General features: G+C 33.5%; 1 protein-coding gene and 2 pseudogenes across 1 annotated transcript; all 3 read right to left on the bottom strand.

Annotated features, from left to right (window-relative positions):
• Positions 1–2,393: 2,393 nt before the first annotated feature.
• On the bottom strand, positions 2,394–7,608 carry LOC114735466 (probable LRR receptor-like serine/threonine-protein kinase At1g05700). The gene is made up of 13 exons (XM_028923170.1): positions 7,542–7,608; positions 6,913–7,453; positions 6,155–6,645; positions 5,925–6,063; positions 5,753–5,824; positions 5,609–5,680; positions 5,417–5,497; positions 4,275–4,426; positions 3,817–4,031; positions 3,552–3,675; positions 3,303–3,365; positions 3,029–3,218; positions 2,394–2,921 (listed from the first exon to the last, which is right to left on the bottom strand). The coding sequence occupies exons 1-13, from the start codon at positions 7,606–7,608 to the stop codon at positions 2,534–2,536; spliced, it is 2,595 nt and encodes an 864-aa protein (XP_028779003.1). The 3' UTR covers positions 2,394–2,533.
• A 3,052-nt stretch (positions 7,609–10,660) lies between these two features.
• LOC114735473 (probable LRR receptor-like serine/threonine-protein kinase At1g05700) lies at positions 10,661–16,376 on the bottom strand (annotated as a pseudogene).
• A 5,113-nt stretch (positions 16,377–21,489) lies between these two features.
• LOC114735474 (serine hydroxymethyltransferase 3, chloroplastic-like) lies at positions 21,490–25,135 on the bottom strand (annotated as a pseudogene).
• Between the last annotated feature and the right edge of the window lie 1,654 nt (positions 25,136–26,789).

Genomic DNA, 26,789 nt, shown 5'->3' with positions numbered 1-26,789 from the left:
ATGCATGATATATTTTTTTATTTATGATGGCAAAAAAAGATAGTTTTTTTAATTTATAAAGTTTGAATTTTTGAGCTTATATTACTTGAGAGGAGTCAACTCTTTTTTATTCAACTCAATCATTATTGGTAATATATGACTGTTTATAGATGAAAGCAGATTATGGTCCTGTTTGTTATCACTATTAAAATTATTTATAAGTACGTTTCACATAAGTTAAGACAAAGCTCCTCTCATATATTTATCTTGTATTTTATAAATTACTATTGAAAAACTACTCATAAGTTATTCTAAACAGGCCCTATAAAATTTCTTTTAATGTTAAAATAAAATAAAAAAATTAATTGATACAGTATATGCGTCTTTTCATGTGTAATAATGCAGATCGCGTGTTGACGTTGATTGGATCAAACTTAAGGAAGCTATATTTGGTGGGGTAGTTGGGGATTTCTTACTAAAAATAGAAATTTCGTTGTGAAAGACCCGCAACGGCGAAAATTTCATACTGTGTGGGTAATCAACAAAAATGGCATCCATTCATTATACAACTAACTTGCGTCTTCTAAAAATATCTTTTGCTGAGCTCGTTTATTTTGTTTTTCTTGTAAGGTTTCGCAATTTGCAGATTGCTTTGATTCATCAAATTCTTCACATACTTATGTCATAATTGTTGATTCAGATTTGAATTTGATTCATATTTTAGATAAGTTAGTTAACTCATACTACGTTCCGTCCTCAATACATGAGCTAGATCATTAATTTATTAATATTACCTCCGGTTCTTAATATAAAATTTTGTTTGACTTTTATTTTGGTTCTAAATATAAGACCTTCAATTGACTTTGTCTATCATATTTACGCAACTTTTTCCAAGTTAGTTCTTCAAACAATGGTAGTTCTAATCAATACACTTGATTAGCAAGGATATTTTTAGAAAGATAACATCGATTTATTACAAATAACTAACATAACTTCTTTCCTTAATCTTCTCAAATTAGTTAACTAGCTCTTATAATTAGGATCAGAGGTAGTATTAAGCAAAACAATTATTCAGTTATTTGTAATAAGTAGGTATTGTTTTTCTAAATATGTGTAATGAATGTGAGGACTATTTTGATAAAATAAATAAATATGGGAGATAAAATAAATTGGGATCTTATATTTACAATCAAACTGAAACTTTAATTAGCTTTTATATTTAGAGCCCAAAGTAGTATATTCTAGTATATATATAACATATTTCTTTTTTCAATTCTTTAGAAAATTGGATTGAAATTATTTAGGCAAGGACTTCGTTTACCAACGGTTTTGTTTTTTTTTTTTACCTGTTTCCAACCAAAAAAAAAAGTGCATTGCTTATTTTTGTTGCACTTGATGGCAGCATTATTTTTACGGAAGAATTTAATCTTTAATCTCTAAACTTAATACTTTTAATTTGTTAGTCTCTCTAGCATAATCCTAACTAAATGTTGTTTAATTGAAGCTAAAGAAAGCTAATTAATGATGTACTAATATCAAAAGCCACGCTCGATAAGTTGGTGCTTACAAAGCAAGAAGTTGCTGACATGGCGAACCACGTGGGTCAACTAATTTCTTTTTCCAGTTACAAAGGTCAACTAAAGTTTTTGTTTTCGGTACAATCAACTAAAGCTAAAAACTTATTTCACATGTTCATCAATTTTTTTTCCCAAATTAACCCTGGTAGTATTTTCTTAATAATAATCAAGTGAGAGATATAGGGAGAAAATTAAAAAAGATGATTAGGGCATTTTAAAAAAATACTCCTCCGGTCCTAAATATAAGACCTTATACTTACTAGTATAAGGGTCTTATATTTAGGACCGGAGGAGTATATATCATATTAACTTATTTAACTAACATCATTTATCTACTCAAATAGTTAATTATATCTTATACTCCTCTGGTTTTTAATATAAGACCTAATTGTTAAGTTAATTTTGGTTTTGAATATAAGACCTATTTCTCATATTTATCAATTTTTTTCTAAATTACCCCTATGAACAACTCCTCAACTATAATTAAGTAAGTAAGGGAGGAAGAATATTAAGAAAGATGATTACGGTGTTTTAGGAAAAACATATCATATTTCTTATAATTAACTAACTTATCTAACTTTCTTAATTTAATCAAATTAGTTAAATAGATCTTATATTAATGACTGAAGGAGTATTAAGGAATGGAGGAGTAACTTCAATTTGTCTTTTTGAAAATCGTAGTTAGGCTTGGCCTGTTGCTGGGCTCTTCATCCATTGGCTAAATCCAGTTTCATGTCCAAAACTCGATGGAGATTTTTATAAGCCTCCTTTTTAATTAATTAATTAATCATTTAATTTAGATCTAGTATTTTTTTCTTCGGGGGTACAAACATTGCATGTGATTCTGGAAATACAATATTATGTCAGTTGATAATTAGTAATCGAATTCGTCTCCATAAAAGCTCTCTTTATGTACCATGCTGAAACAAAGAAAGAACACAATGTATTTGCTTTTTAGCACTTAACCAAAACTATAACTATCTAGCCAAAGAACTCACTCCACTGATTCCACCAAATGAGTAATCAATTTGACTTTGACTTCCACGAGCTATCTCCATAGCCAAACATTGTCTCAATTCCATCACTACATGACTCATTGTTGGCCTGTTTAGGGAAGAAGGTGCCACAGAAGCCATTGCAGTATCCAGTGCTTTTGTTGCAGAATCAATATCAAAGTTCCCTTCTAATCTTGAATCGATAATATCTGCAACCTTGCTTTCAGCTAGCATGACATTAACCCACTGAACTATGTGAGGTTTTTCTTCAGTCTTGGCTATGGCAGGTTGTCCTGTAATTATCTCAAGAAGAACAATCCCAAAGCTATAAACATCACTTTTTTCGTTCAACTTGTTTGACATATTGTACCTGCGTGACAGAAAGACTGCAACTTAACCTATGGCTTAAGAGAAAAACACAAGAAGAATATATGACTAATTCGGCTTAGGTAGCTTAGAGGGCTAGCAAAAACTTACTCGGGGTCAAGATATCCTGGGGTGCCAGCTATCACAGTAAATATATGCGTATCATCTTCATCACGAAAGATTTTTGACAATCCAAAATCAGCTATTTTTCCACGAAAAAATTCATTCAGTAAGATGTTTTTGGACTTAACATCTCTGTGAACAATCGGTGGCTTACAACCCGTATGCAGATACTCCAAGCCTGCAGTTAAAAGTGAAGGGAATTTTGCTGCATAAATGGAAGGTTCAACAAAGTAAATTAAGGCAAAATTCCTTCTTTGCTAACCTTCTGCGGCATCCACTGCAATTTGTAGCCGTTGTTTCCAGTTCAGGATGTTTACATTTTTCTCTGCATTAAAATAAGTTGCATAAAAATTTGCTCAGTTGTATACACCTAGATTTGATTTTTGAATCAACTTTGAAACTTCATCCTAGGGTGTATGTTAGTTATATATAGGCTGATTGAATGCCTATTACTATCTTCTTCGTAAGAAGTGAAATTTTTGATGGACTTGACGGATCATATGACAAATACCTGATAAATGCTTGGCTAAGTCGCCATTAGCCATATACTCATAGATGAGAGCAACGTTGGTGCCATCGTCACAATATCCTATCAGAGAAGTCAAGTGTTTATGGTGAACTTTAGCAAGTTTTGCCTGTGAATCAGAGAATCGTAACTTCAGTTTGTCTGAATCTGAAGGTAGTTCAAAATCCACATGAATGCATGTAGAATTGGTTGATAAGATGTTTTTATAGCGCGATATATTTATGATGAAGACTCAATAATGTTACCATACCTCTGCCTGAAATTGCAGATATCCTTGACCTGAGGGAGAGAGCATTTTGACAGCAACCTGAGTGTTGCTTGAGATGCCGTGGTACACTGTTCCAAATGCTCCTTTTCCCAAAACCTTTTCAAAGTTCTTGGTGATGCTACAAACTTCAGCATAAGTGAATTCTTGCTTCTTCAGCCCTAGCTCCTTCTTTATTCTGGAATAAGCACTCAGCTTCACTGGATAGATGGGAACTGTGAGAGAAGAAAAAGTATGCCTATGCAGTAAAAAGGAACCCCCCCTTCCTTTCTGATTTACTTGTTTTGCAAAGCACAGTCAGACTTCCTTTGATAAGGAGGATGACAGTGTTCATTAGAAGCAATCTGACTTTTTTATTTGTTGGTCAAAAACTTCTATACCCAAGAAAGAAAATTTTGCCTCTTTACTTGAATTTTTATCAATAGAAGAGATTAGACGTGTACCTGTTTTTTTCCTTCTGGAAATGCAGAAAGTAATTGTGGCTGCCAACAGTATTAAAGCTCCAGCTAGTGATGACACTAACGGAATGACGAACTTTGCCTTATTACTCTTACATGAGTCTTCTGAAGAGCAAAGATTTGGATTTCCGCCAAAACTTGCATTTAAAATGAAAGTTGGACAAGTCATAACACAATTATTTACCAAAGAACACACTGATGATAAGAGCATTAGCTTAGCGAGCACTTCTAAAATTGAAGAGAAATTAAATGCTAGATCGTATAAAGCTACTCTTGACTTTGAGATATGATAGATTACTTCTAAACTCCAGCACTGAACAACGAATTCCCCTTAAGATTTTAACTTTGTGCAGATAATTCTCCTATGATCGGCTAGTCATTTCACTAGTAGAAGCATAAACTTCAAAAGAATTATCCGCACATTCACATGACCTAAAGTCCAAAAGGATTATTTACACATAAACCGAAGTTGAAGAGGGTTATTTGCACAAAAAATGTAGTGAAATATCAAACTAACTAATGAAATAAGGTCTATACAACAATTTACAGTTTTAGGGAATTTATTGGTAAATTTTAGAAGTCTATGCTCAAGATCCTAAGTTATGGGATACTATTCAAAATAGCTAAGAGAATTAAAAAAAATACAACCATTTAACTTCACTTCATTTACTATCACTCACTTCAATCATAAAACTTAAAAATTATCCATCCTTTGGCAGTTGGGAATTTGGAATTTAGGGTTGCGTATTCCATTCTTGCACAAGAGAAAAGGGTATAGAGCTATGCCATCCTAAGGTGCTGCTAAATGGAAGGACCTTATCAACGTCCATGAATGATAAATCATAGCATAGATCGAACTACCGGATCGAAAAATTGGGTGCTATCATATGGCTTTGTATTGGTTAAGTTCACAAGTTGGAGATCAGCAGACTCGAACCGTTGACATCTGCCACAGGGTAAACCATTGCTTCTCAGGCCCCCGCCTGATTCTACCATAGAGGCCAATGATAAACAATAACTCTCCCCGAACACAGCTTACAAAAGGGTGAAAGTTTAAGAGACTAAATTTTTAGTTCAGGAAAAATGAATTTCTCTCTAAACGAAAGCTTCAAAAGGAGCATATATACCTGAGTTTAAGTGATCCATTCTTTGACCTCTCAATAAGTTTTGTAGGAATTGTTCCTGATAGTTGATTGCCTTCTAGTTCTCTTCAATAAACAAAAAAAAAAAAAAACAGTTTTAGTATCCTTTTCTCGAGAATATAAATGTTTTTATGAAGAATTTAAGAATCCAGGTGAAAATTGAAACAATTTACTCACAGAACCCTCAAGAACTGCAACTGAGAGAGGAAACTAGGTACATCTCCAACCAAATTGTTGTTTGACAAATCCCTAAAATGATAATAAATTAAATTCGCTGATCCTCAACTATAAGTTATTATTTCTAGAAATTGAGATACTTACAAGTACTCAATCGACTTCAAATTGGATAGGTCTGGAGCTATGTTTCCAGTTAATCCACCAGACGATAAGTTCCTGAACGCAAAGCAGTATGGAAGTTCATCACTATTGTCGAAGGGAGAATTCAAATTATAAAATCTTCAATTTTTTCAAGGCTATTTTATTCCAAACTCACAAGGAGGTGATCCTTGGGGAGCCAGATCCACCATAGCTGCAGTTAAGACCGTCCCACAAGTATGCCCGTGGAGTACAAGGGTCTCCTTGCCAGTTTCTCTTGATCCCATAAGATGATTTGATGTTCGTGATTGCATCAACTTTTATAATACAAGTAATCCAGTCAAATTAAATAAAGAATCTGTGAATAATCATGATAATACTTGAAGAAACTGCAACCGGTGAACATACCATCTGTTTGCTGTGTTTGTGACTGAGAGAGATCCTTAGTCATATATATCTCAATGGCATTGAAAAGAGGAGGAAGAGTTGATCTATCGGTTGTATTGATCCAAACATCAAGCCAAGGTTCAGTTATTATTGAGGTATAATACAGGGTTTTAAGGTACAAAGGACTGATATCAGCATTTAAAAGGTCTCCATTCAGGAATATGTCAAATTCTCTGATTTGGTTTGCTTGGAGTTTCTGGATTTCAGCAAAGTACAAGTATACGTTGTATATGGAATCATTATGCCCAAGCTGGAAGCGAAATTCCAATTTGTTGCTGACATTTGCTGGAGTTGCTGCTGTTCTCATGACAGTGGAAGGAGGGTAAGTTATTAAGTCGGATGATGATGCTGTTGATGATGATCCTTGGTCCACAGGGAGTGATGTATTCATCTGTCTCCAGTCTTTTGAGTTAAAAGGTGTCCATATTCGATCATAGATGTCATCTGGATACCTTCAGCATTGGGTGAAACATTAGAAAGTACTAAATTGAAACTCAAATTTCCAAGAAAGGTTCATCTTTTATTTCGTCAACTATAGGTATTTTCTTGCAACATAGTTCCTTGTTAACAAGATATCTTCAGTTTTGTCCATTAATCCTATTTCCATTCATAAATATAGACCTTGACCTAGCCATGGAATTCTTAATTAGAAAGCACTAATCTTATGAAATTCTCCCTATTTTCTTTGTTAGTGAGAGTTTCATGATGTAATGACTCACCTGACTAATTCACCATCCTGCAGCCCTATATCATACCGAGCCAAGAGCTGCAGGGAGCTGACGAGATAGGCATTGCTGTCCAGAACTCTTAGCTCCAACACTGATATGAAAGGTTTGCCATTGTTGGTGTTAAAAAGGCAAACATGAACATAATCTGATGAAGCAACATAAATTATTTCTTTGGTTACTATCTCAGATGCATTCTGAAACATCAAAGAGTCCCACCATTTAGCTCCAAGATAGATATCAAACTTGGGCAGAGAGTTTTCACCATCATAGTTTCCATACATGAACATGGCTCTCACTAAGAACTTTCTGCTCCTTCCTTGAGGAGCTGCAACAGTATAGCAGTTCCTGGTTCCTTCTGGGAAGCTTCGAACATTCCAGAACTGCCTTTTAAGGGTCTGCGTCTTATGTTTAGATGATATGCTGCGACTAATTCCAGTGGATATGATGTTGGAATCTGAAGTGTAATAGATGGAAGTAGTTTCATCTGTGTAGCTTGGTTTATCCACAAATCCACAATCAATACTGACGAATCCTGCAAAAAGGGTAAGAGTCAATGATTCATTTGTAAGAAAATATGAAGATGTGATTGCAGTCAGATGAACAAGATCAGATTAGCCAACCTGATTGATTCTGGGAATGAACAAGGACTGCAAGAGTCAAAAGTTGAAGTAATGCCAACTTTTGCATTTGAAGAGTTGAGAGGTTTTGCAGACTCCAAAATTACCTTGTTCTTTTAGAGAAAAAAAATATGCCAACTTTTTGGCTCACTAATCATGCTATTCATTGTCTCCATACTTATTTCAAAGAAAAATCAAACAATTTAAGAAAAAATAGACGGGAAAAAAAAAAACAGAAGACCAATTCTAAAGTTGAATTCTTCAACTTAAGACGTAACCTTCTCTTTTATTAGTTCATCGTCGTTGACCAGAGGTTAAGGCTGTACCTGTAGATGAAATCTTGGATTTCTCATAGAATATTTAATTCAACAATCAGATGGAATTCCACCAGAATTTGAAATCACATGGTGAACAAGAAGGGTCACTGGAACCAAGCATAGCCTGCAATAGTTGACATTCTGTTAATCAAACTAGTCCTAGTATCTCAGGCCAACAAAAAAAACAAAACAAAGTTACGTGCCAAACCTTCAGATGACTACAACTAGTTATATATAGTATATCTGCAAAACTTTTGCCATGTGGTGACTGTCTTTTTTTCTTTTTTCTTTTTTCTTTTTTTTTTCAATACCAGTAGTACACCTCTACAAAAATCTTATCTGATATCAGTGTTTATCAGATTATGCACACTTGGATTTCTCTCCGAAATTCAATTCCAATGCAATAGACATTCTTAGTTATCTTATGATCATAATCTGTTTACTTTGTTTTGATTACAAGAGAAAGACAAAGACACATATCCACTTTTGAATATATAAATATTCTAAAGGGTATAATAAAAATTGCCTGTTAGCTATATAAACATACATAAAAACAGATTGTCACTGCCATTCTGCCACGGCCCCTAAATGATGCGTTGAAATTGTACGTTTTTTATATTAGCTTGATAATGCGATTGAGTGATGTCTTACGCCATGATTCAGCAATTTTAAATGAGAAAATGACGACAGAATCCCTGGTAGGGATTTTATGACAATAAGTATAATAGGTGTATGAGTTTCTTTCATTGGATTAAGGACGACAAAATCATTATGAAAATGTCTTTTCTTTTAAAAGGTTAGGAAAAAAACACATAATTTCTGTTTGGAATCAAGCATCACATTCTTCTCCATAAAAAGCTATCTCCCAGTTTCTTTTTTGTTTTTTTTTTTGATAAATTTTTATATGATATCAATATTGATCGTATTGTGGACACTTGGGCTGCTCTCGCCCAAATTAATCTCAGAGCAGTGGACATTATCAGCGACAATATAATCCTTAATCAGTTAATATTGTTTTGTTGACAAATCTCCACATATGAACATAAACATGCTAGAGATCTTCAAATTTGAAAATATGAACTTCTCTTTTGTTATTTATCGTTGGCAGGAGATTGACGTTGTAGTTGCAAATTGAATCGTGGGTTTTTCCCAGAGATTTAATAAACAGAAACAGAGCACGCATTTGACCGGCGTAAAGAGTTTCGTCCTCTGGTGGTCAAACTAGTATTTTTATATATATCCCACATGTTGAAATGACTCAATTAGTTTATATTTATGTAGAAGACTTTTTTCATGATTATATTCAGATTAGTCATATCAATTTGACATGTTGAAACTCAAACGTGAGAATTTTCACACCAAGCACACCCCAAAAAAAAAATTGTGGAATCAATTATTTTTGCCATTTGACTTTATATAAAATGTCTATGATATGGTGATTTTGTAATTGAAACCGACTGTTATGTGGTAATAGTGATAGTGACGGTGATTAGGTAAATAATAAGAGGGGTAGGTCTATAAATAGGATATGAAATGATGTATTGAGAGTTGATTAAGTTGATATTTTACTGTTTAGTATATACTTCTCTTTCACAATTATCACAGACAGCTTAAACAAGTTTTTATTTTCCCTGGCAAGAAAACATAGATCAATTTTAAGTTTTTAAATTTACTTAAACGGAAGTCTCTTGAACAGAATCTTTCAAGTAACAACCTATCTAAAGATTTGATCATTGTTAGAATCTAATGACATCGTGCGATTCATGTAGCCGACTAAATCTAATGAAATAAGACTGTGCTTCCTGTTGAAATTGTCTTGCCTGTTTGAAACAGTTTCCTAAAGTTCTATTCCATATAACTCGGTGACTTCCAATTATGACTCTAATTCTAGCGCATCAGACAAGCTGTTTCTCTAATGCAGTAACCTTTTGCCTGCCGATTTGTGTGATGAACATCATGCTTCTATTTAATTTCCTCATATGATTCATTTTCATAGCCTTTGTAATTTTTTTGAAAAAAATAAAGAAAGATCTATACGTGAATTCAGATTTTGGATAACAAATCATCTCAATGGAAACGCCGAAGCTCTTGGATTGCTTGTTTTTCCATCGTCTTTCGCTCGTCCTTGCAACAAGAGTCAGAGCAGATTATTTCATAATAGCAGCCAAAATTTCAATTTCAGTGATTTCATCAAATATCTGGAAGTTTAATTCACGCACTAAAACTACCAGTGAATAACTTCTACAGAAAAGCATTTGTACTTCCATCCGGCCATCCCACAGTACAAAATCTATAAAATAATACTCTATTGATCCAATTCCGCGAATATACAACTTTCACCTCCAGGATCCAAAGTAATAGTTGATGGAACAGAATTGAAGCGAATACAGATCTTCATATTACTGTCAAAGTAAAATTCAACAACAGTATGAAAGAAAACTTATTTCCAGAACTAAATGATACGTTTTGCCCTTCTTAACCATTAAAGAGGGCGAAGAACAAAGAAACTACTCTGTTAGTTAAAAAAGAAGAAACCGGCACCAGCTTCCTAGTTGTTAGGACTTATTGTGCAGCCACTATGTCATTTAGATAAAAAGCTAAGGTAAAAGAATCACCAATAACAACTCCTCCTAGAAGACAAAGCTTCACCTAGTTCCAGTATCGAAAAAGCTCTCCCTCATAAAGGAGGATACAGGTCTGCAGATGTTATCCAAAGCATATCATTCCTGAAATACACATCATTTGTGTTGATGATTAGGTATCGCATTCTTCTCCATGCTTGGGTTTTTTTTTTTTTTTTGGGGGGGGGGGGGGACATAAAGCATTTAACACTTCGCAAAAGATTTGAACTATCTAGGTAGAGAACTCTCTCCACTGATTCTACCAAATGAGTAATCAATTTGACTGTGAATTCCGCGAGCCATCTCCATAGCCAGACATTGTCTCAATTCCATCACTACGTGGGTCATTGTTGGCCTGTTCAGGGAAAAAGCTGCCACACAACCCATTGCAGTATCCAATGCTTTTGTTGCAGAATCAATATCAAAGTTTCCCTCTAATCTTGAATCCACAATATCAACAATCTTGCTTTCACCAAGCATGAGATTAACCCATTGGACTATGTGAGTACTTTCTTCAGTCTTGACTATGGCGGGTTGTCCTGTAATTATCTCGAGCAGAACAATCCCAAAGCTATAAACATCACTTTTTTCGTTCAACTTGTTTGACATATTGTACCTGCACGACAGAAAACCTGCAATTCAACCTATGGTTTGAGGGGAAAAAAAAAAGAAGAAAAGAAGATAACTTGTGCACTCATCAATTTCTGAGAACGACCATTCAGCTTATGTAGTTTAGAGCTGGCAAAAACTTACACAGGGTCAAGATATCCCGGTGTGCCAGCTATAATAGTAAATATATGCGTATCATCTTCATCGGGAAAGGTTTTTGACAATCCAAAATCAGCTATTTTTCCCCGAAAATATTCATTCACTAAGATGTTTTTGGACTTAACATCTCTGTGAACAATTGGCGGCTTACAACCCGTATGCAGATACTCCAAGCCTGCAGTTAAAAGTGAAGCAACTCTTGCTGCATAAATGGAAGGATCAACAAAGGAAAGTAAGGGGGAGCAAAAGAGTTCTTCTTTGCTCACCTTCTGCAGCATCCACTGCAATTTGTAGCCGTTGTTTCCAGTTCAAGATGTTTACATTTTTGTCTGCATTAAAATAAGTTGCACAAAAATTTACTCAGTTGTATACACCTAGAATTGTTTGTTGAATTAACTTTCAAACTTCATCTTAAGACATATATGGTTATGTATGGGCTGTTTGAATGCCTATTACTTACTTCCTTGTAAGAAGGAAAATTTTCATGGACTTGAGAGATCATATGGCAAATACCTGATAAATGCTTGGCTAAGTCGCCATTAGCCATATACTCATAGATGAGAGCAACGTTGGTGCCCTCGTCACAATATCCTATCAGAGCAGTCAAGCGTTGGTGGTGAACTTTAGCAAAAAGCTTTGCCTGTCAATCAGAAAGTTGGAGGTAAAAAAAAAAAGATCTATATAAACGGAAGCAGAATTGGTTGATAAAGGTGTATGATATGGCAATGATATCTGTATGAGTATGATGAAGATTTGAAGGAAATAATCATACCATAGTACCATACCTCTGCCTGAAATTGCAGATACCCTTGAGCTGAAGGAGAGAGCAGTTTGACAGCAACCTGAGTGTTATTTACGGTTCCATGGTAGACTGTCCCAGATGCTCCTTTTCCCACAATCTTTTCAAAGTTGTTGGTAATTCTAGAAACTTCAGCATATGTAAAGTGTCGTTTCCTCTGCCCTAGCTCCTTGTTTATTGTGGAATAAGTATTCGCCTTCACTGGATTTATGGAAACTGTGAGAGAAGAAAGAGTATGCAATTAACAAAGGCCCCTCCCCCCCTCCCTTTCCTGACGTAGTTGTTTTAATATACACAGCCAGATTTTCATCGGTAAGTAGTTTGATTGAGTACTGTGTTTATTAAAAGCTGCCCCATTCAAGAAAGAAATTCTCGACCTTTACTTATTACAAGGACATTTTACTGATAGATGACCTTAGACTTGTACCTATTTGTCTTCTTCTAAAGATACAAAAGGTAATTGTAGTTGCCAGAAGTATGAAAGCCCCAGCTATTGTTGAGACTATTGCAATGACAATCTTTGGCTTCCCACTCTTGCACGAATCTTCTGAAGAGCAAAGATTTGGATTGCCAGCAAAACTTGCATTTAAAACGAAAAGTGAACAAGTTCTATCACACTATTCACTAATAAACTAGTGATGAGAGCGCTATCATATCCAACACTTTAAATAGAAGCAGGGTATCATTTAAAATTGAGAAGAAAGAAATTAAGATTGTATAGAACTCCTCTTCACTTTGAGTTATGTATAGATGACTCTCCAAACTTCAGTATTTGATATTTGATAAGAGATCCCCCTTCAAATTTTCAATTTTTGTAGATAATTTCCATATATTACTGGTTAGTTATTTCGATAATCAAATTGTGATTCACTGGGGAAAAAAAATCCATGTGCTAAAGTTTAGAAGGACTATTTAGTATTTACACATAACCGGAGTTGTAAAGAGTTTATTTAAAACATATATATAGTGAAATAGCAAACTAACTGAAAAATGTGAGGGTTATCTCAACAAGTTTAAAAGTTTATGGAGTTTATTGTTAAAATTTTAAAGGTTTGTGAGATTATATTCTCAAGATCTCAAGTTAGGGGTACTGTGCAATTTACTTAATTAATATAATTAAAAATAAGACCATGTAACTTCATTTGCTAAGACTCACTTCAATTATAAAAACAAAAAATTATCCATCCATTGGCAGTTGGGAAGTTTTGAACTTAGGGTTGCACGCTTCATTCTTGCACAAGAGAAAGGTTATAAAATGGCATCCTATTAACAGAAAGAAGTTTTAAGTGCTAAAGGATGAAAGTTTCAGAGGCTAGTTTTCTGTTTAAGAAAAATGAAAAGGTTTTGTAATATGACCAGAGTTGATGGAATGTAATGCAGTTCTCTCTCAAAACATGAATGTAGCAATACCTGAGTTTAAGTGATCCATTCTTTGACCTCTCAATAAGTTCGGTTGGAATTGTTCCTGATAGCTGATTCCTTTCTAGGTTTCTTCAATGAAGACAAAAAACACTGGTCTTAGGTTTTTAGTGTATACATGTTTTCTTAGAGAGTTTAAAGACCCAAATGAAAATTGAAACATTCACTTACAGAACCCTCAAGAATTGCATTTGAGACAGGAAACTAGGGACATCGCCAATTAAACTGTTGTTTGACAAATCCCTGAAATGAGAATAAATTATTTCCACAGATTCTCAACTGCAAGTTTCTAATTTCATACAGGAGATTGATATACTCACAAATACTCAATCGACTTCAAATTAGATATATCTGAAGCTATATTTCCAGTTAATCCACTAGAAGATAAGTTCCTAAAAGAAAAATGGTCTGAAGTCCATCAGTATTTTTGAAGATAATCAAGTCAAACCATAAACTCTTCAAATTTTTACGACTATTTTCTGTCAAACTTACAAGGATGTGATCCTTCGTGGGCCAGATCCATCATAGTTGCAGTTAAGACCATCCCACAGGTAAGCCAATGGAGTACAAGGGTCTCCTTGCCAGCTTCTCTTGATCCCATAAATTGACTTGATATTCATGATAGCATCAACTTTTATAATACAAACATGTCAATCAAATTAAATATAGAACTACGATTAATTCGGATAATATGATTATGAACAGAACTTGCAACCAGTGAGCATACCATCTGTTTGCTGTGTTTGTAATTGTGAAAGATTCTTAGCCACATATACCTCAATGGCATTGAAAAGAGGAGGAAGAGTTGATCTTTCTGTTTCACTGATCCAAATATTGAGCCAAGGTGCACTTTTTATGGCTAAATAATAGTTGGTCTTAAGGTAAGAAGGATTAGTATCTGCAATGAAAATGTCTCCATTCACAAAAATGTTAAATTGTCTGACTTGATTTACTTGGAGTTTCTGTATTTCAGCAAACTACATGTATGCGTAACATATGGAGCTATTATTGTGGCCGGGCGTGAAGCGAAATTCCATGTTATTGCTAAGATTTGCTGGAATTGCTGCTGTTCTCATGACAATGGATGGTGGTAATGTTATGAAACTGAATGATGATGATGATGGTCCATGATCTACAGGGAATGAAGTATTTATCTGTTTCCAGTCTTTTGATATATAAGGTGTCCATATTCTATCATACTTGTCATCTGGGTATCTTCAAAAAGAAAGGGTAAAATATCAGTAAGAATGAAATTGAAAATTAATTTTTGTCATCTATTCTTCTTTTCCACTCATACATGTTTAACTTAATCTAGCACATGGTCAGTACTGATAAGATAAAAATCCTTAACTAGAAGCACTATCACTGTGAAATTCTTGGATGGAATACAGAATTTTTAGTAAAAATTAATCTTTCAATCTTTTTAATTTTGGATCAGTTGTAATTTAATTTATAAATTTTAACTCGATGCAACTCAATCCTTTAACTCTAACTCAATTGCAACTCAATCTCTGAAATTAGACTTGATACGACTCAATCCCTATAGTTTTAACCATTTAAAACCTTAAATGGTTAAAACTATAAATACTGAGTTGCATCAAGTCAAAATTTAGGAATTAAGTTACAATTAAATCAAAATTATAGGGTAACTCAATTTAACACATGGTCATACTAATAAGATAAAACTCCTTAACTAAAAGTACTGCCACTATGAAATTCTGGGGATCAAATACAGAATTTTAAGTAAAAATTAATCTTTCAATCCTTTTAATTTTGATTTGGCCGTAATTCAATTCATAAATTTTAACCCGATACAACTCAATCCTTTAACTTTAACTCAATTGCAACTCACACCATGAAATTAGACTTGATACAACTTAATCCCTATAGTTTTAACCATTTAAAACTTATGCATAAGTTTTAAATGGTTAAAACTATAAATACTGAGTTGCATCGAGTTAAAAGTTAGAAATTAAGTTACAACTAAATCAAAACTATAAGAATTGGGTAACAAGAAGTTGAAGTTTAAGAATTAAGTTACAATTGAGGAAAAAATACAAGGACCAAAAGACTAATTTTCACAATTTTCTATGCAAAGATGTAAGTCTCACCTGACTAATTCACCATCCCGCAAGCCTAAATCATATCGAGCTAAGAGCTGCATGGAGCCAACAAGATAGGCATCACTGTCAAGAACTCTAAGCTCCAAGACTGATATGAAAGGTGTACCATTCTTGGTGTTAAAAAGGCAAACATGAAGATAATCAGATGAAGCAACATAAATGATTTCCTTGATCACTATTTCAAATTCATTCTGAAACATCACTGAGTCCCACCATTTATCTCCAAGATAGATGTCAAATTTGGGAAGAGAATTTTCACCATCATAGTTTCCATACATGAACATGGCTCTCACCAAGTACTTGCTGCTACTTCCTTGAGGAGCATTAAGGGTATAGCAGTTCCTAGTTCCTTCCGGGAAGCTTCGAACATTCCAGAACTGCGTTTTAGGAGTTTGTGTCTTGTATTTGGATGATATTCTGTGGGTAATTCCTGTGGATATGAAATTTGCATCTGAAGTGTAATAGATGGAAGTGGTTTCATCTGTGTAGCTTGGTTCATCCACAAGTCCACAATCAATACTGATAAATCCTGCAAAAGGGGCAAGTTGTAAGAAACTTGAAGATGTGGTTGCAGTCAGATGAACAAGATGAGACTAACTTATTAGCTAACCTGATTGATTCTGGGAATGAACAAGGGCAAGAGTCAAAAAAAGTTGAAACAATGCAAATAGGACATGGCCTCCCATTTGCAATTTAGATGTTTAGAACTGAAAGGTTCTGCAGACTTGAAAGATTCGTTTTGCTTTTTGAGAGAAATTGCCAGTTACAAGGAAATTAAAGAGCAAATATTCAGCTATGTTATTCATCTTTTTTGCAGACAAATAGGAATGCTATTCATTATCTCCATATATCTCTTTGAAAATAACATCAAACAATAAAAAATAAGATGGGAAAATAATAGAAGAACAACTAGTAGTGCCTTCTTTTGACCAACTTAAAGTTGAAATATTCAACTGAAACTATGAACTTTCCTTTTGTTTTGTTTATCATTGGCTGAATAACGTTGCTTCAGTAAATTGAATTGTGGGTTTTTCATAGAATATTAGATTCAGGAAATGAAGAAGCTATTCCACTACGAGTTCAAATCAATCTGTTAAAATAAACAAACGAAGTCCGCATTTGACTTGGGCAAATAATTGACATCATTAACAATTAAACTATTTCTCATACGTCGGGTATAGTTTTTCCGTGTTGACGTGGAGATTAATAAACTGTACAACGTACTGAAACCCAAATGTGAGAAACTACTTTCACACTACGAGCATCCTTTTACATAAATTTTTATATGGTATCAATATTGATCATTTTGTGGACACTTGGACTGCTCTCGCCCTAATATGATCTCAGAGCAATGGACATTATCAGTGATAATATAGTCCTTGATCAGTTAATCTTGTTTTGTTGACAAGGGACTTAGGGCAAACCCATCTCCACATATGAATATAAACATGCAAGAGATTTGAAAATTTGGAAATATGAACGTCTCTTTTGTTGTCTGTCGTTGGCAGGAGATTGACGTTGTAGTTGTAAATTGAATCGTGGGTTTTTCCTAGACATTTCATAGAAACAAAGCGCGCATTTTGTTCTCTGTTGGTCAAACAGATATTTATAAGCCTGTTTGGGTATGCGACTAGTGGCTTAGAAGTAGCTCTGTTTTTAACAGAAGCCCGATTGGAAAATTGAAACCTGCTTGGGAGAGTTTTTGGGCCATCCTACTCGGAGGTCGAAAGCTAGATTAAAGGGATGTTTAGATAGAAACCAAATTATAGTTTTAGAAATGTTTTTACGGATTACGAAATAAATATGTAGAGAAAGTTACTTCATTTTGTGGAAAAGTGCTTCTGAAATCACGGTTTTGAGAATGCCAAACACCTCCTAAAACGCACAATATGTTAAGCTCATATGAGAGAATTTTTCCATTCTAAATATAAGAACCCGGTACTAGTATAAAGGTCTTGTGTTTAAAAGCGAACGACTATCTTTTCGAGGTGAAAAATGTGCATATGGTTGGTGGACCGTTGGAATAATAATTAGATGTCAGATTATTTTTCCTTCACTCGTCCCTCATTATTCTCTAATTATTCACTCAAATTAACCACTCGTTCCTCGTACGCTCAAAGTTCTCGCCGCTGGACACAGCTTGCTCCGTCACCTCCTCCCTATTAGCTCCATCTCCTCTTTGTCGTCAGTTCCGTCCCCTCTCCGTCGTCAGGTTCGTCTCGTGTTGGGCCTGGTGTTGGGTCATCTCTTCTCTTGCTCCTTCATCGCTTCTCCAAACCTCTTCCCTTGTCCGGTCTACAATCACCATCTCGCCGCCATCTGACCAGTGCATGTGAGTTGTGTGTGAAGATCTTGATCTCCTAGTGGAATACACTCTCCAATCTACCTTTATCAGCCTTCATTCTCGTCGATCTGGTACAGGTTGGCAGAATTTTTTTCTCTTGCTTTTTCCGTTGGAGTCGCTAAAGTGCCGATGTGGAGTTATTTGTGTGTCCATCTATGTCTTTGCTGATTTGCTCAACGTTTTTGGTCCCTTGTTCCTGGCTAATCTTCACTGTCGTTGGTGGTTAACCAAGTGGTTCATAAGCTTGTGTGTTAATCTCCCCTGTTTTTGTGTCGATCAACGAAATCAAACTTTTTGAAGCAAGACTCTTTTTGACGGTATATACCAAAAAATGCTGAGTTGCTGTTCTAGGATTCAGACGATTTATCGTCCTCAATTTCACAGCACTTGATTCCCTCAGCATTTTAAATACTCTCAGATTTATTATTTACTACTCTTCTCATTCTAAATTCTAAATATAAGTAAATTATAAAATAAGTTTTATATTCAAAACAGTTTTTATAGCTTTAATAATTGGGAGCTTGTGGGTTTAAACATGTCTTTTAACTTGTTCATTACCTTCAATAAACTCATTTTTTGTAAGCCAAATTTTGTTCTTTAATTTCATTGATTTCGGTTTCATCAAATTAATTATTAAGGAGCTTATGGAATGGTAATTGTTAGTAATGTTTCCAATCAACAAAACGTGCTTAAATACATCAAACCAAAAAGAAAACCATCGGGGTTTCAAAATAATAATAAAGTTTTCGATTATTATCATTCTAGTTTAGGGGACACAATAGAAAGAATATTTAGGGTTTGGAAAAATAAATTTCAAATTTTATGAAATATGTATAGTTATAACTTCTAAACACAAGTGTATATGGTTTGCATAACAATATCCATTCATAATCTTATAAGAAGACATTCGAGTTCTGACAATTACTTTTTAGAAGCTGAAAATGATATTATAGTTAGGGAAGATAATCACACTAAAATTATTAAGTATCATCTTCAAATGTAACATAACAGTTTTCATCGCATTTGAATCGCTTTCGTGACACAATCAAAGACCAAATTGTCCCCAGCTTATCACTTAATCAATTATGTAATATTATTTCATTTAACTTTCGTCACAATACCATGAATTTTAATTTAAAATTATTTTATCCATTGAAATTATGTTTCACTTTATATTTGCAATAATTTTTATGATATCTCTAATGTTTTAAAATAGATAAAGTATATATTTGGTTCTTTAATTTTATATAAGGTTTCAATTTGATCTCTTAATTTTAAAAAGTATACTGTTAGTCCTTTAATACTAAAATTTTTAAGAAAAATGATGATATTGAGATATTAAATATTGATAAAATATTCTCAAATGCTAACATATTAAGTTTAATTTTCAAAACATCCATGATTGTTACAAAAAATATCATTAAAGCATAATAATTTTAGGATTAAAAGACTAAATGTATACTTTTCAAAATTGAGGGATCAAATTGAAACCTTGTACAAAGTTAAAGAACTAAATATATACTTTAGCTTTTAAAATATATTTCAGTTATGAAATTTCATTTTTTTATATTAAAATAATTTAATTGAAATTATGTTTACTTTATATTTGTAATAATTTTTATGATATCTCTAATGTTTTAAAATATATTTCAGTCATGAAATTTTGCTTCTTCATATTAAAATAATTTAAATTCATTGTATTATGTAAATTTATTTTTTTTAATTATTTATCATTATTTAATAAAACTTATACTCATTTGGGTAATTTTACAAACTAAACTTACTAATTTAAATTCATTGTATTATGTAAATTTATTTCTTTATTATTTTTATTATCTAATAAAACTTATACTTATTTTGGTAATTATACAAACTAAACTTATTTTTATTCAATCATAATTAAACAACTTTTTACCTAATCTAATTTTTACAAACTAACTTTTATAAAATCCAATCAAAGCACAATTTATTATCACTTGATTTAACTTCTACTCGTTTAAATTTTTCAAAAGTCAAATTAACAATAAACTAATTTTTCAATCACTAATCCAGACGGATTCTGTATATGTCAGAAATGCTGAAATTATTCAATGAATTTATATTTATGTAGAAGACTTTTTTCATGATGATATTCAAATTAATCATCAATCCGACATGTTGAAATTCAAATGTGAAAAATTATTTTGGGAGAATTACAATAAAGTCCTAAAAAATAATTATAAAACAAGTCTCAAAAGTTGTCATTGTTTGTTTTGAAACTTGTCATTACAGGTTGCTTAGGTTGTTATTAGAACTCATTAGTAATTATCTTTCTTCCTTGGGACTTGATTGTAATTCTCCTAATTATTTTTACACCAAGAACACCCTAAAAAAGTGTGAAATCAATTATTTCTGCCATTTGACTTTATATAACCTCTATGATATGGTGAGTTTGTAATTGAAATACACAGCTTAAATAAGTTTTCATCTTCTCCCTTAAGGAAACATTGATCATTTTGAGTTTTTAAGCTTACTTAAATGAAAGTTTTTTAAGCCTCCTTAAAAATTAGATTACTGATAGACCTTGATGACGCCCTGCAATTCATATAACCGATTCTACCTAGTAAAGTAAAACTTTGTTGCTGCTATTGGAATTCTCTTACTAGTTTGAAATAGTTTCCTAAAGTTCTGTTCCATATACCTTGGTCACTTTCAATCATAACTCTTAATTCTATTACATCACAATTTGTTTCTTGAGCGCAGTAACCTTTTGTCCGCTGATTTGTGTAATGAGCATCATGCTTCTATTTAAGTCCTCATATGATTCACTTTCATAGCCATTGTAATTTTTTTTCAAAAAACGAAGAAAAACCTAGCCGTAAATTATGATTTTGGACAGCACATCATCACGATGGAAACGCCGAAAACAAACACTACTTTAATTCTAAGCTATTGGGTTATTTGTCTTTCCATCAGTCTTTCTTTCGTCCTTGCAAGAAGAGTCTGAGCAGATTATTCCGTTATAGCAGCCAAAAATAAGACTTATAATTTCATTTAAGATTTTCGTTCTCACAATCACTTCAATTTTCTCATGAAAAATAAAAAACTAACTAGTTTAAACTTCATTTCCTGTGAATTCATCAAATATCTGGAGGTCTAATTCACGCAATAAAACTATCAATGAATAACTTCTACAGAGAAGTATTTGTCTACTCCCATCCCGCAATACAAAATCTATAAAATAATGCTCTGTTGATAGAATTCCTCGAATATACAACTTTCACCTCCAAGACCCAAAAATATACCACCTCCGTCCTTAATATAAGATCCCGTTTGACTTTTTGTTTGGTCCTAATTATAAGACCCCAATCCATTTTGTCTCTCATATTTACGTATTTTTTTTCAAGATAGTCCTTCTAATAATGATAATTCTAGCCAATACACTTAATTAGCAAGAATATTTTAGGAATGACAATACTTATTTATTACAAATAACTAACTTAACTTACTTCTTTAATCTCTTCAAATAAATCAACTAGGTCTTATAATAGGACCGGAAGTAGTAGTTGATGGAACAGAATTGGAGCGAATGCAGATCTTTTATATTATCGTCAAAGTAAAATTCAGCAACGGTATGAAATAGAACTTATTTTCGGAACCAAACGATACATTTTGCCCGGCTTGACCATTAAGGGGGCAAAGACCAAAGAAACCACTCTGTTAGTAAGAAAAGAAGAAACCGGCATGAGCTTCCTAGTTGTTAGGACTTATTGTGCAGCCACTGCCCTTTTTATTTTTCATTCTCATTTCTTTTTCGTATTGAAAAAGTAACAAGAACGAGGGGTGCTAAGCTCTATATCATCCTACACCACCTTAAACTCCAGGAATTGGATACTGAGTGGTGAGAGCTTCGACTTTTTTACGAAGGCTTGAAATCTGATCTTTCAAAGGAATTCAGGGGATGACACAAACCGCATAAAGTCTTGGAGCTTTGTTCCCGGGGCCAGACGTTTGGCTTCAAGTGCTGTTTGTGCACCCTCATGAATGAAGTCTGCAATTAAAAACAAACTCTTCCTCTTCCTAGTCCTCTTGTTGTCATCGCCGGTGATCCAATGCGAATGCCTCCAGGAACCAGGGCACTTTTATCACCTGTCATGATTCTCATGCGTAAGTGAGAACATGGAAAAAAGTATTTGAAGAACCGGGAAAAAAAAAGGGGGGGGGGGGGAGAAGAAGAAGAGAGGAAGGGGAAGGAAGAAGATAAAAAATGATAAATAAACAAGGCAAGTAATATGGAACACCAGCAACATGAGCCCACCAGGCACTGAATTCTTGTTGAGAGTTATAGAAGCCATGTCAAGAATTTTCTCCACTCGAGCACCATCAATGCCCTAGGAGATGTAAGGTTGGTTATTGTAAGATTTACATTAAATAAAGAAAGAAGCACGCAACCCAAATATATATAGACACAATATATAAAGTCAAGTTCATAGAGAACCATACAGTTGATAACCACAATCATTATGACTTTTCATTAAAAGCAAGGAATTTCATCCCGCCCGCCGGGGGGGGGGGGGGATTTTGGTACATTCACCTTTAACTTTTACTGTGGGAAGCATGAGCGACATTTAAACTTCAGCAACAAAATACTAAGAAGCAGAAACAAAAGGGGAATAATGAAAAACAATACTGAAATTTTATTCTGAAATTTGATATGAAAGAGCAACATTCTTACAGATGGCCTCAGATCAACAAGAGCCAAGTGATTATCAGTTCCACCAGATACCAACTTGTAGCCATGTTCTATCAACGATTAGCTAGAGCTCTACAGTTAGAGACCACCTACAGGATCAAAGTTATATGAGTGCAACTGTCACAATAGGCCTAGGAACAAACTTACAAATGGTTAAAAGAGAAATACCTGGTTTTGGTAAACCTTAAACTCAGGGGATTGAGCATACTTCAAACAAACTGCTAGTCCTCCAATTGTGTGGTTATGAGGACCGCCCTAAATAATGACAACTTTAGTACTAAACTATTACGGCAGGGACAATATTCCCAATTAGAATAGTAAAGAAAGGCCTAAACAGAACCAATATCTTACTTGTAAGCCGGGAAATACAGCATTGTTGATGGCAGACTCTAGATCGACACCATGCACAGAATCTTTCTTGAAGAATATCATACCACCTCTTGGACCTCTCAGGGACTGGAGAAATAAATTTAATTGTAATGAGTCATGGGCATGCGAACACAAAGAAAGAGGAGTATTTAGTTAAGATTAAATGTATGTTTTTGTTAGAAGAATGAAAGCAAATTCAGTTCCCTTATCTTTTTGAATAAAAAAATTAAAGCACGATATTGGGAATATCCTGAGGAAAACCTTGTGAGTTGTGGTTGTCACAATATCACAAAATTCAAAGGGATCAGCAAGCACGCCAGCAGCAACAAGTCCACTAATATGAGCCATATCCATCATAAGAAAAGCACCAACTTCATCGGCAATCTTCACATGGATATCACATGTAATTAGCTTTTTAAACAAAAATCACATATCACATGAAGGGATATTCAATCACAAACAGAATATTCTACAGAATACATATGAACAAGGTTACTTTTCTCATCCGTGGATAGTCAATGTCTCGAGGATAAGCACTTGCACCAGCAATGATGAGTTTGGGTCTGAAGAGATTAGCAGTTTTCTCAAGCATGTCACAATCAATGAGGCCTGTTCACAATTCAAAAGTACTTAAGCTTCTTGTAAGCTATTAAACATAGTTGCCATAATTTAATAACAAAAATGCAAGCACCTGTAGTTTCATCAAGTCTATAAGGCATAGATTCAAAATAAATTGATGTTCCTGATACACGTCTTTTGGGAGTCATGAATCCATGAGATAAATGCCCCCCATGAGGTAAGTCCAAACCCTAGAAGAATTATCATTTTATATCAGTATAGCCTTACAACAGAAACGCTATTTTGGCATAGAAAAAATCACAAAGAGGAAATTGTTTACCATTATCCGATCGTGTGGCTTAAGAATTGCAGTGTAAACTTCAAAATTTGCAGGAGAGCCAGATAAGGGTTGAACATTTACACCCCACTTATTCCCATCCAAGTGAAATGCAGCCAATGCTCTCTCTTGACATAGTATTTCAAGCTCATCAATGTACTCATTTCCACCATAGTACCTTACATGCATAAGAGACTCTAATTAATATAACTAGAGAAGTGAGAAAGGGAGGGGGCGTTTAGTGAAACATTCCTTCACACAAAGGAAAAAATTTAGAGGAAGAAAACTCACCTTTTCCAGGTAAACCTTCTGAGTACTTGTTTGTGAGGCATGAACCAACGGCTTCCATAACTGCCCTCGATGTAAAATTTTCTGAAGCAATAAGCTCAAGGCTTTTATACTGCCGATTCTTTTCCTTGCCAATAATATCATAAACCTCAGGATCAGCTTCACTCAAGCCATAATCCAGGAAACTACTTCTATCACCTGAAAATATCATGTGATCCGATGGACCAAAACGTCAGTCTTTAGGCCAAGAATCAACAAACCAAATACCTCGAACACTAAACCAGGGAAAAGAATAAACTAATTATGGCATCAAAGTGTGTAAGCTTTGGGTATTTATTTTGTCTTTAAAAGTATATACTAGCTAGTCAGTCACATGAAATCATTCCATTTAAATGGTATGCTCAGTACTTACCTCCAATTTCAGGCACCGAGAGTGTAGACGGCCTCCCACCGACCAAACTTCCTTCAACATAAGATGCTTTACAAGTCTTCACGTTACTGAACTTTACTTGAGGCGTAAACCCATAACTGTCACACCCATGAGCAGGAAAATTAAGCACCTTAGCACATGCAGATTGTTGCCATGAGCCCATTATTGCAAATTTTCCACAGACTTGCATCCTCGATTATGATTTTATAATAAAAACCCCTGCATGGTTCATAATACATTATATGATAATGGCGAACTACAGCTCGTCATAATTGCAAAAGCTTCACCTCGAGCAAAAAATTCAACAATACTCAAAGGAAAAGAAACTGAATCATAAGAATAGTTTAACTTGATGCACATCTTTCGCCAACCAATTATTAACATATATTCTACCTGAAGATGATGCAATCAATGATCTCAGGCAGGGACGGTGACGCAGAGTCACTGACGACGAGCACGAAAGAGAACGAAAGACCAAATACACGAGCAGCAAGAACCGTCGGAAAACAAAAGATGAGATACCCCCGGGGGGAGGGGGGTCGCCGAGCTGGGAAGCGGAGTGAAGAGTGAAGACTGAAGACTGAGGAGGGTTCTGTGGTTTTTGTTTTTTGTCTGCGTGAGGGCACGTGTCGTTTTATAGTTTAGTTTTGTCCGAACGAATCTACAGGTGTACGGTGACCTCCGGCGTATTTTACTGCTCCCCCGCCACAGTAAATTATGTGATTTTAGAAAATAGTTAAAATAATTAAAAATAATTAATATGTGATAAATACAATTTTTTAAATATATTCTCTATATATAAATTGATAAATGTGAGAAAGTAATAGTGAGATAAATAAAAAATATATATTAAATATATTAAATTAGAAACAAAATAGGTAATAATTCATTAAATGTTGAGACAAATCAAAGAGTATTTTATAAAAAAGAAAGATCTATTCAAAAAATTAGATTTTATAATAAAAGACGGAGGGAGTATATTTTTATTAATGTTTTTCTAATGAATCTGTTAATATCATTTTATTTTTAATCTTTAATACTTATTAAAATATTTTTAAAAATATTATTAATTACTTCAAAAAAAAAAGAGCCGATGTTCACCACACATGGTCAACATAATCCCTTGAAGCAATAAATATTATAAAATAATTTTATATAATATTTATTGTATTCATATTATGAACATTATTATTTAATTATATCTTTTATTCAATTATAATTTAATTTCTAAACTTTAACTCAATACATGTTATTGTTCTAGTCATTTAAAAGTTTAAACATTAGTAAGACCTAACTTTAGTTATTATATTTTAAATTTTTTTAAATATAGACTAACATTTTCAGAATTGGATTCATGAATTGATTGAGTTCTAACTAAATTAAAATTACAAGATTAAATATTCATTTTATCTTATAATTATTAGAACTTTTAGCAAGGTTCATGCTCATCAACGGAATAAACAAAATATATGTATAATAAACATGCAAGGATCAAATTTCTTAGAAAAGAGTATTATTCAGAAATCCAAAACCAACATGTAAGTCATGTTTTCATCATCATATACATTACCTCCGATTCTAATTATAAAAGTTAATTGGCTAATTTGAGGAGATTACAATAATAAATTATGTTAGTTATTTATAATAAATAGGTATTATTCTTCTTAAAATATCTTTGCTAATCAAGGGTTTTGGCTAGAATTACATTATTAGAAGGATTACCTTATAAAAAATATATATATAAAAATAAAGTGGATAGATATTTTATATTTAGGATCAAAATAAAAATTAAATAAATTTTGTATAAAGGACTGGAAGTAGTAATAAAGTTGATTCATTCACACCAACTTTTTAAATAACTAATCAATAGTGGATCAAGCACGCTGCTCTTGACTTGTGTTTAGCTCCAACCTTTACCTAAAATTTTTAAAATTAAAAAAAAAACTCAATCGTACAATGTCATAAATCTCTTTAATTAATTAAGTTGACATTTCATAATACGCAAATGTTATTCTTTTAAGATAAACGAGTATACATACTTTATATATGATGAACAACGACCATGGCTTGCTAATTAATAGCCCAAGTTGAATTCTTAATTATGCCAGATTAACTAGTTTATTCAGTTTTTCTATATTTTACATAT

This window comes from Neltuma alba, unplaced genomic scaffold, assembly GCF_004799145.2.
Source record: "Neltuma alba isolate B1F8T4 unplaced genomic scaffold, ASM479914v2 tig00013209_pilon, whole genome shotgun sequence".
Classification (NCBI taxonomy): Eukaryota; Viridiplantae; Streptophyta; class Magnoliopsida; order Fabales; family Fabaceae; genus Neltuma; species Neltuma alba.
Note: the sequence above shows the minus strand (reverse complement) of the source record. Positions and strands in the feature narration are given on the sequence as shown.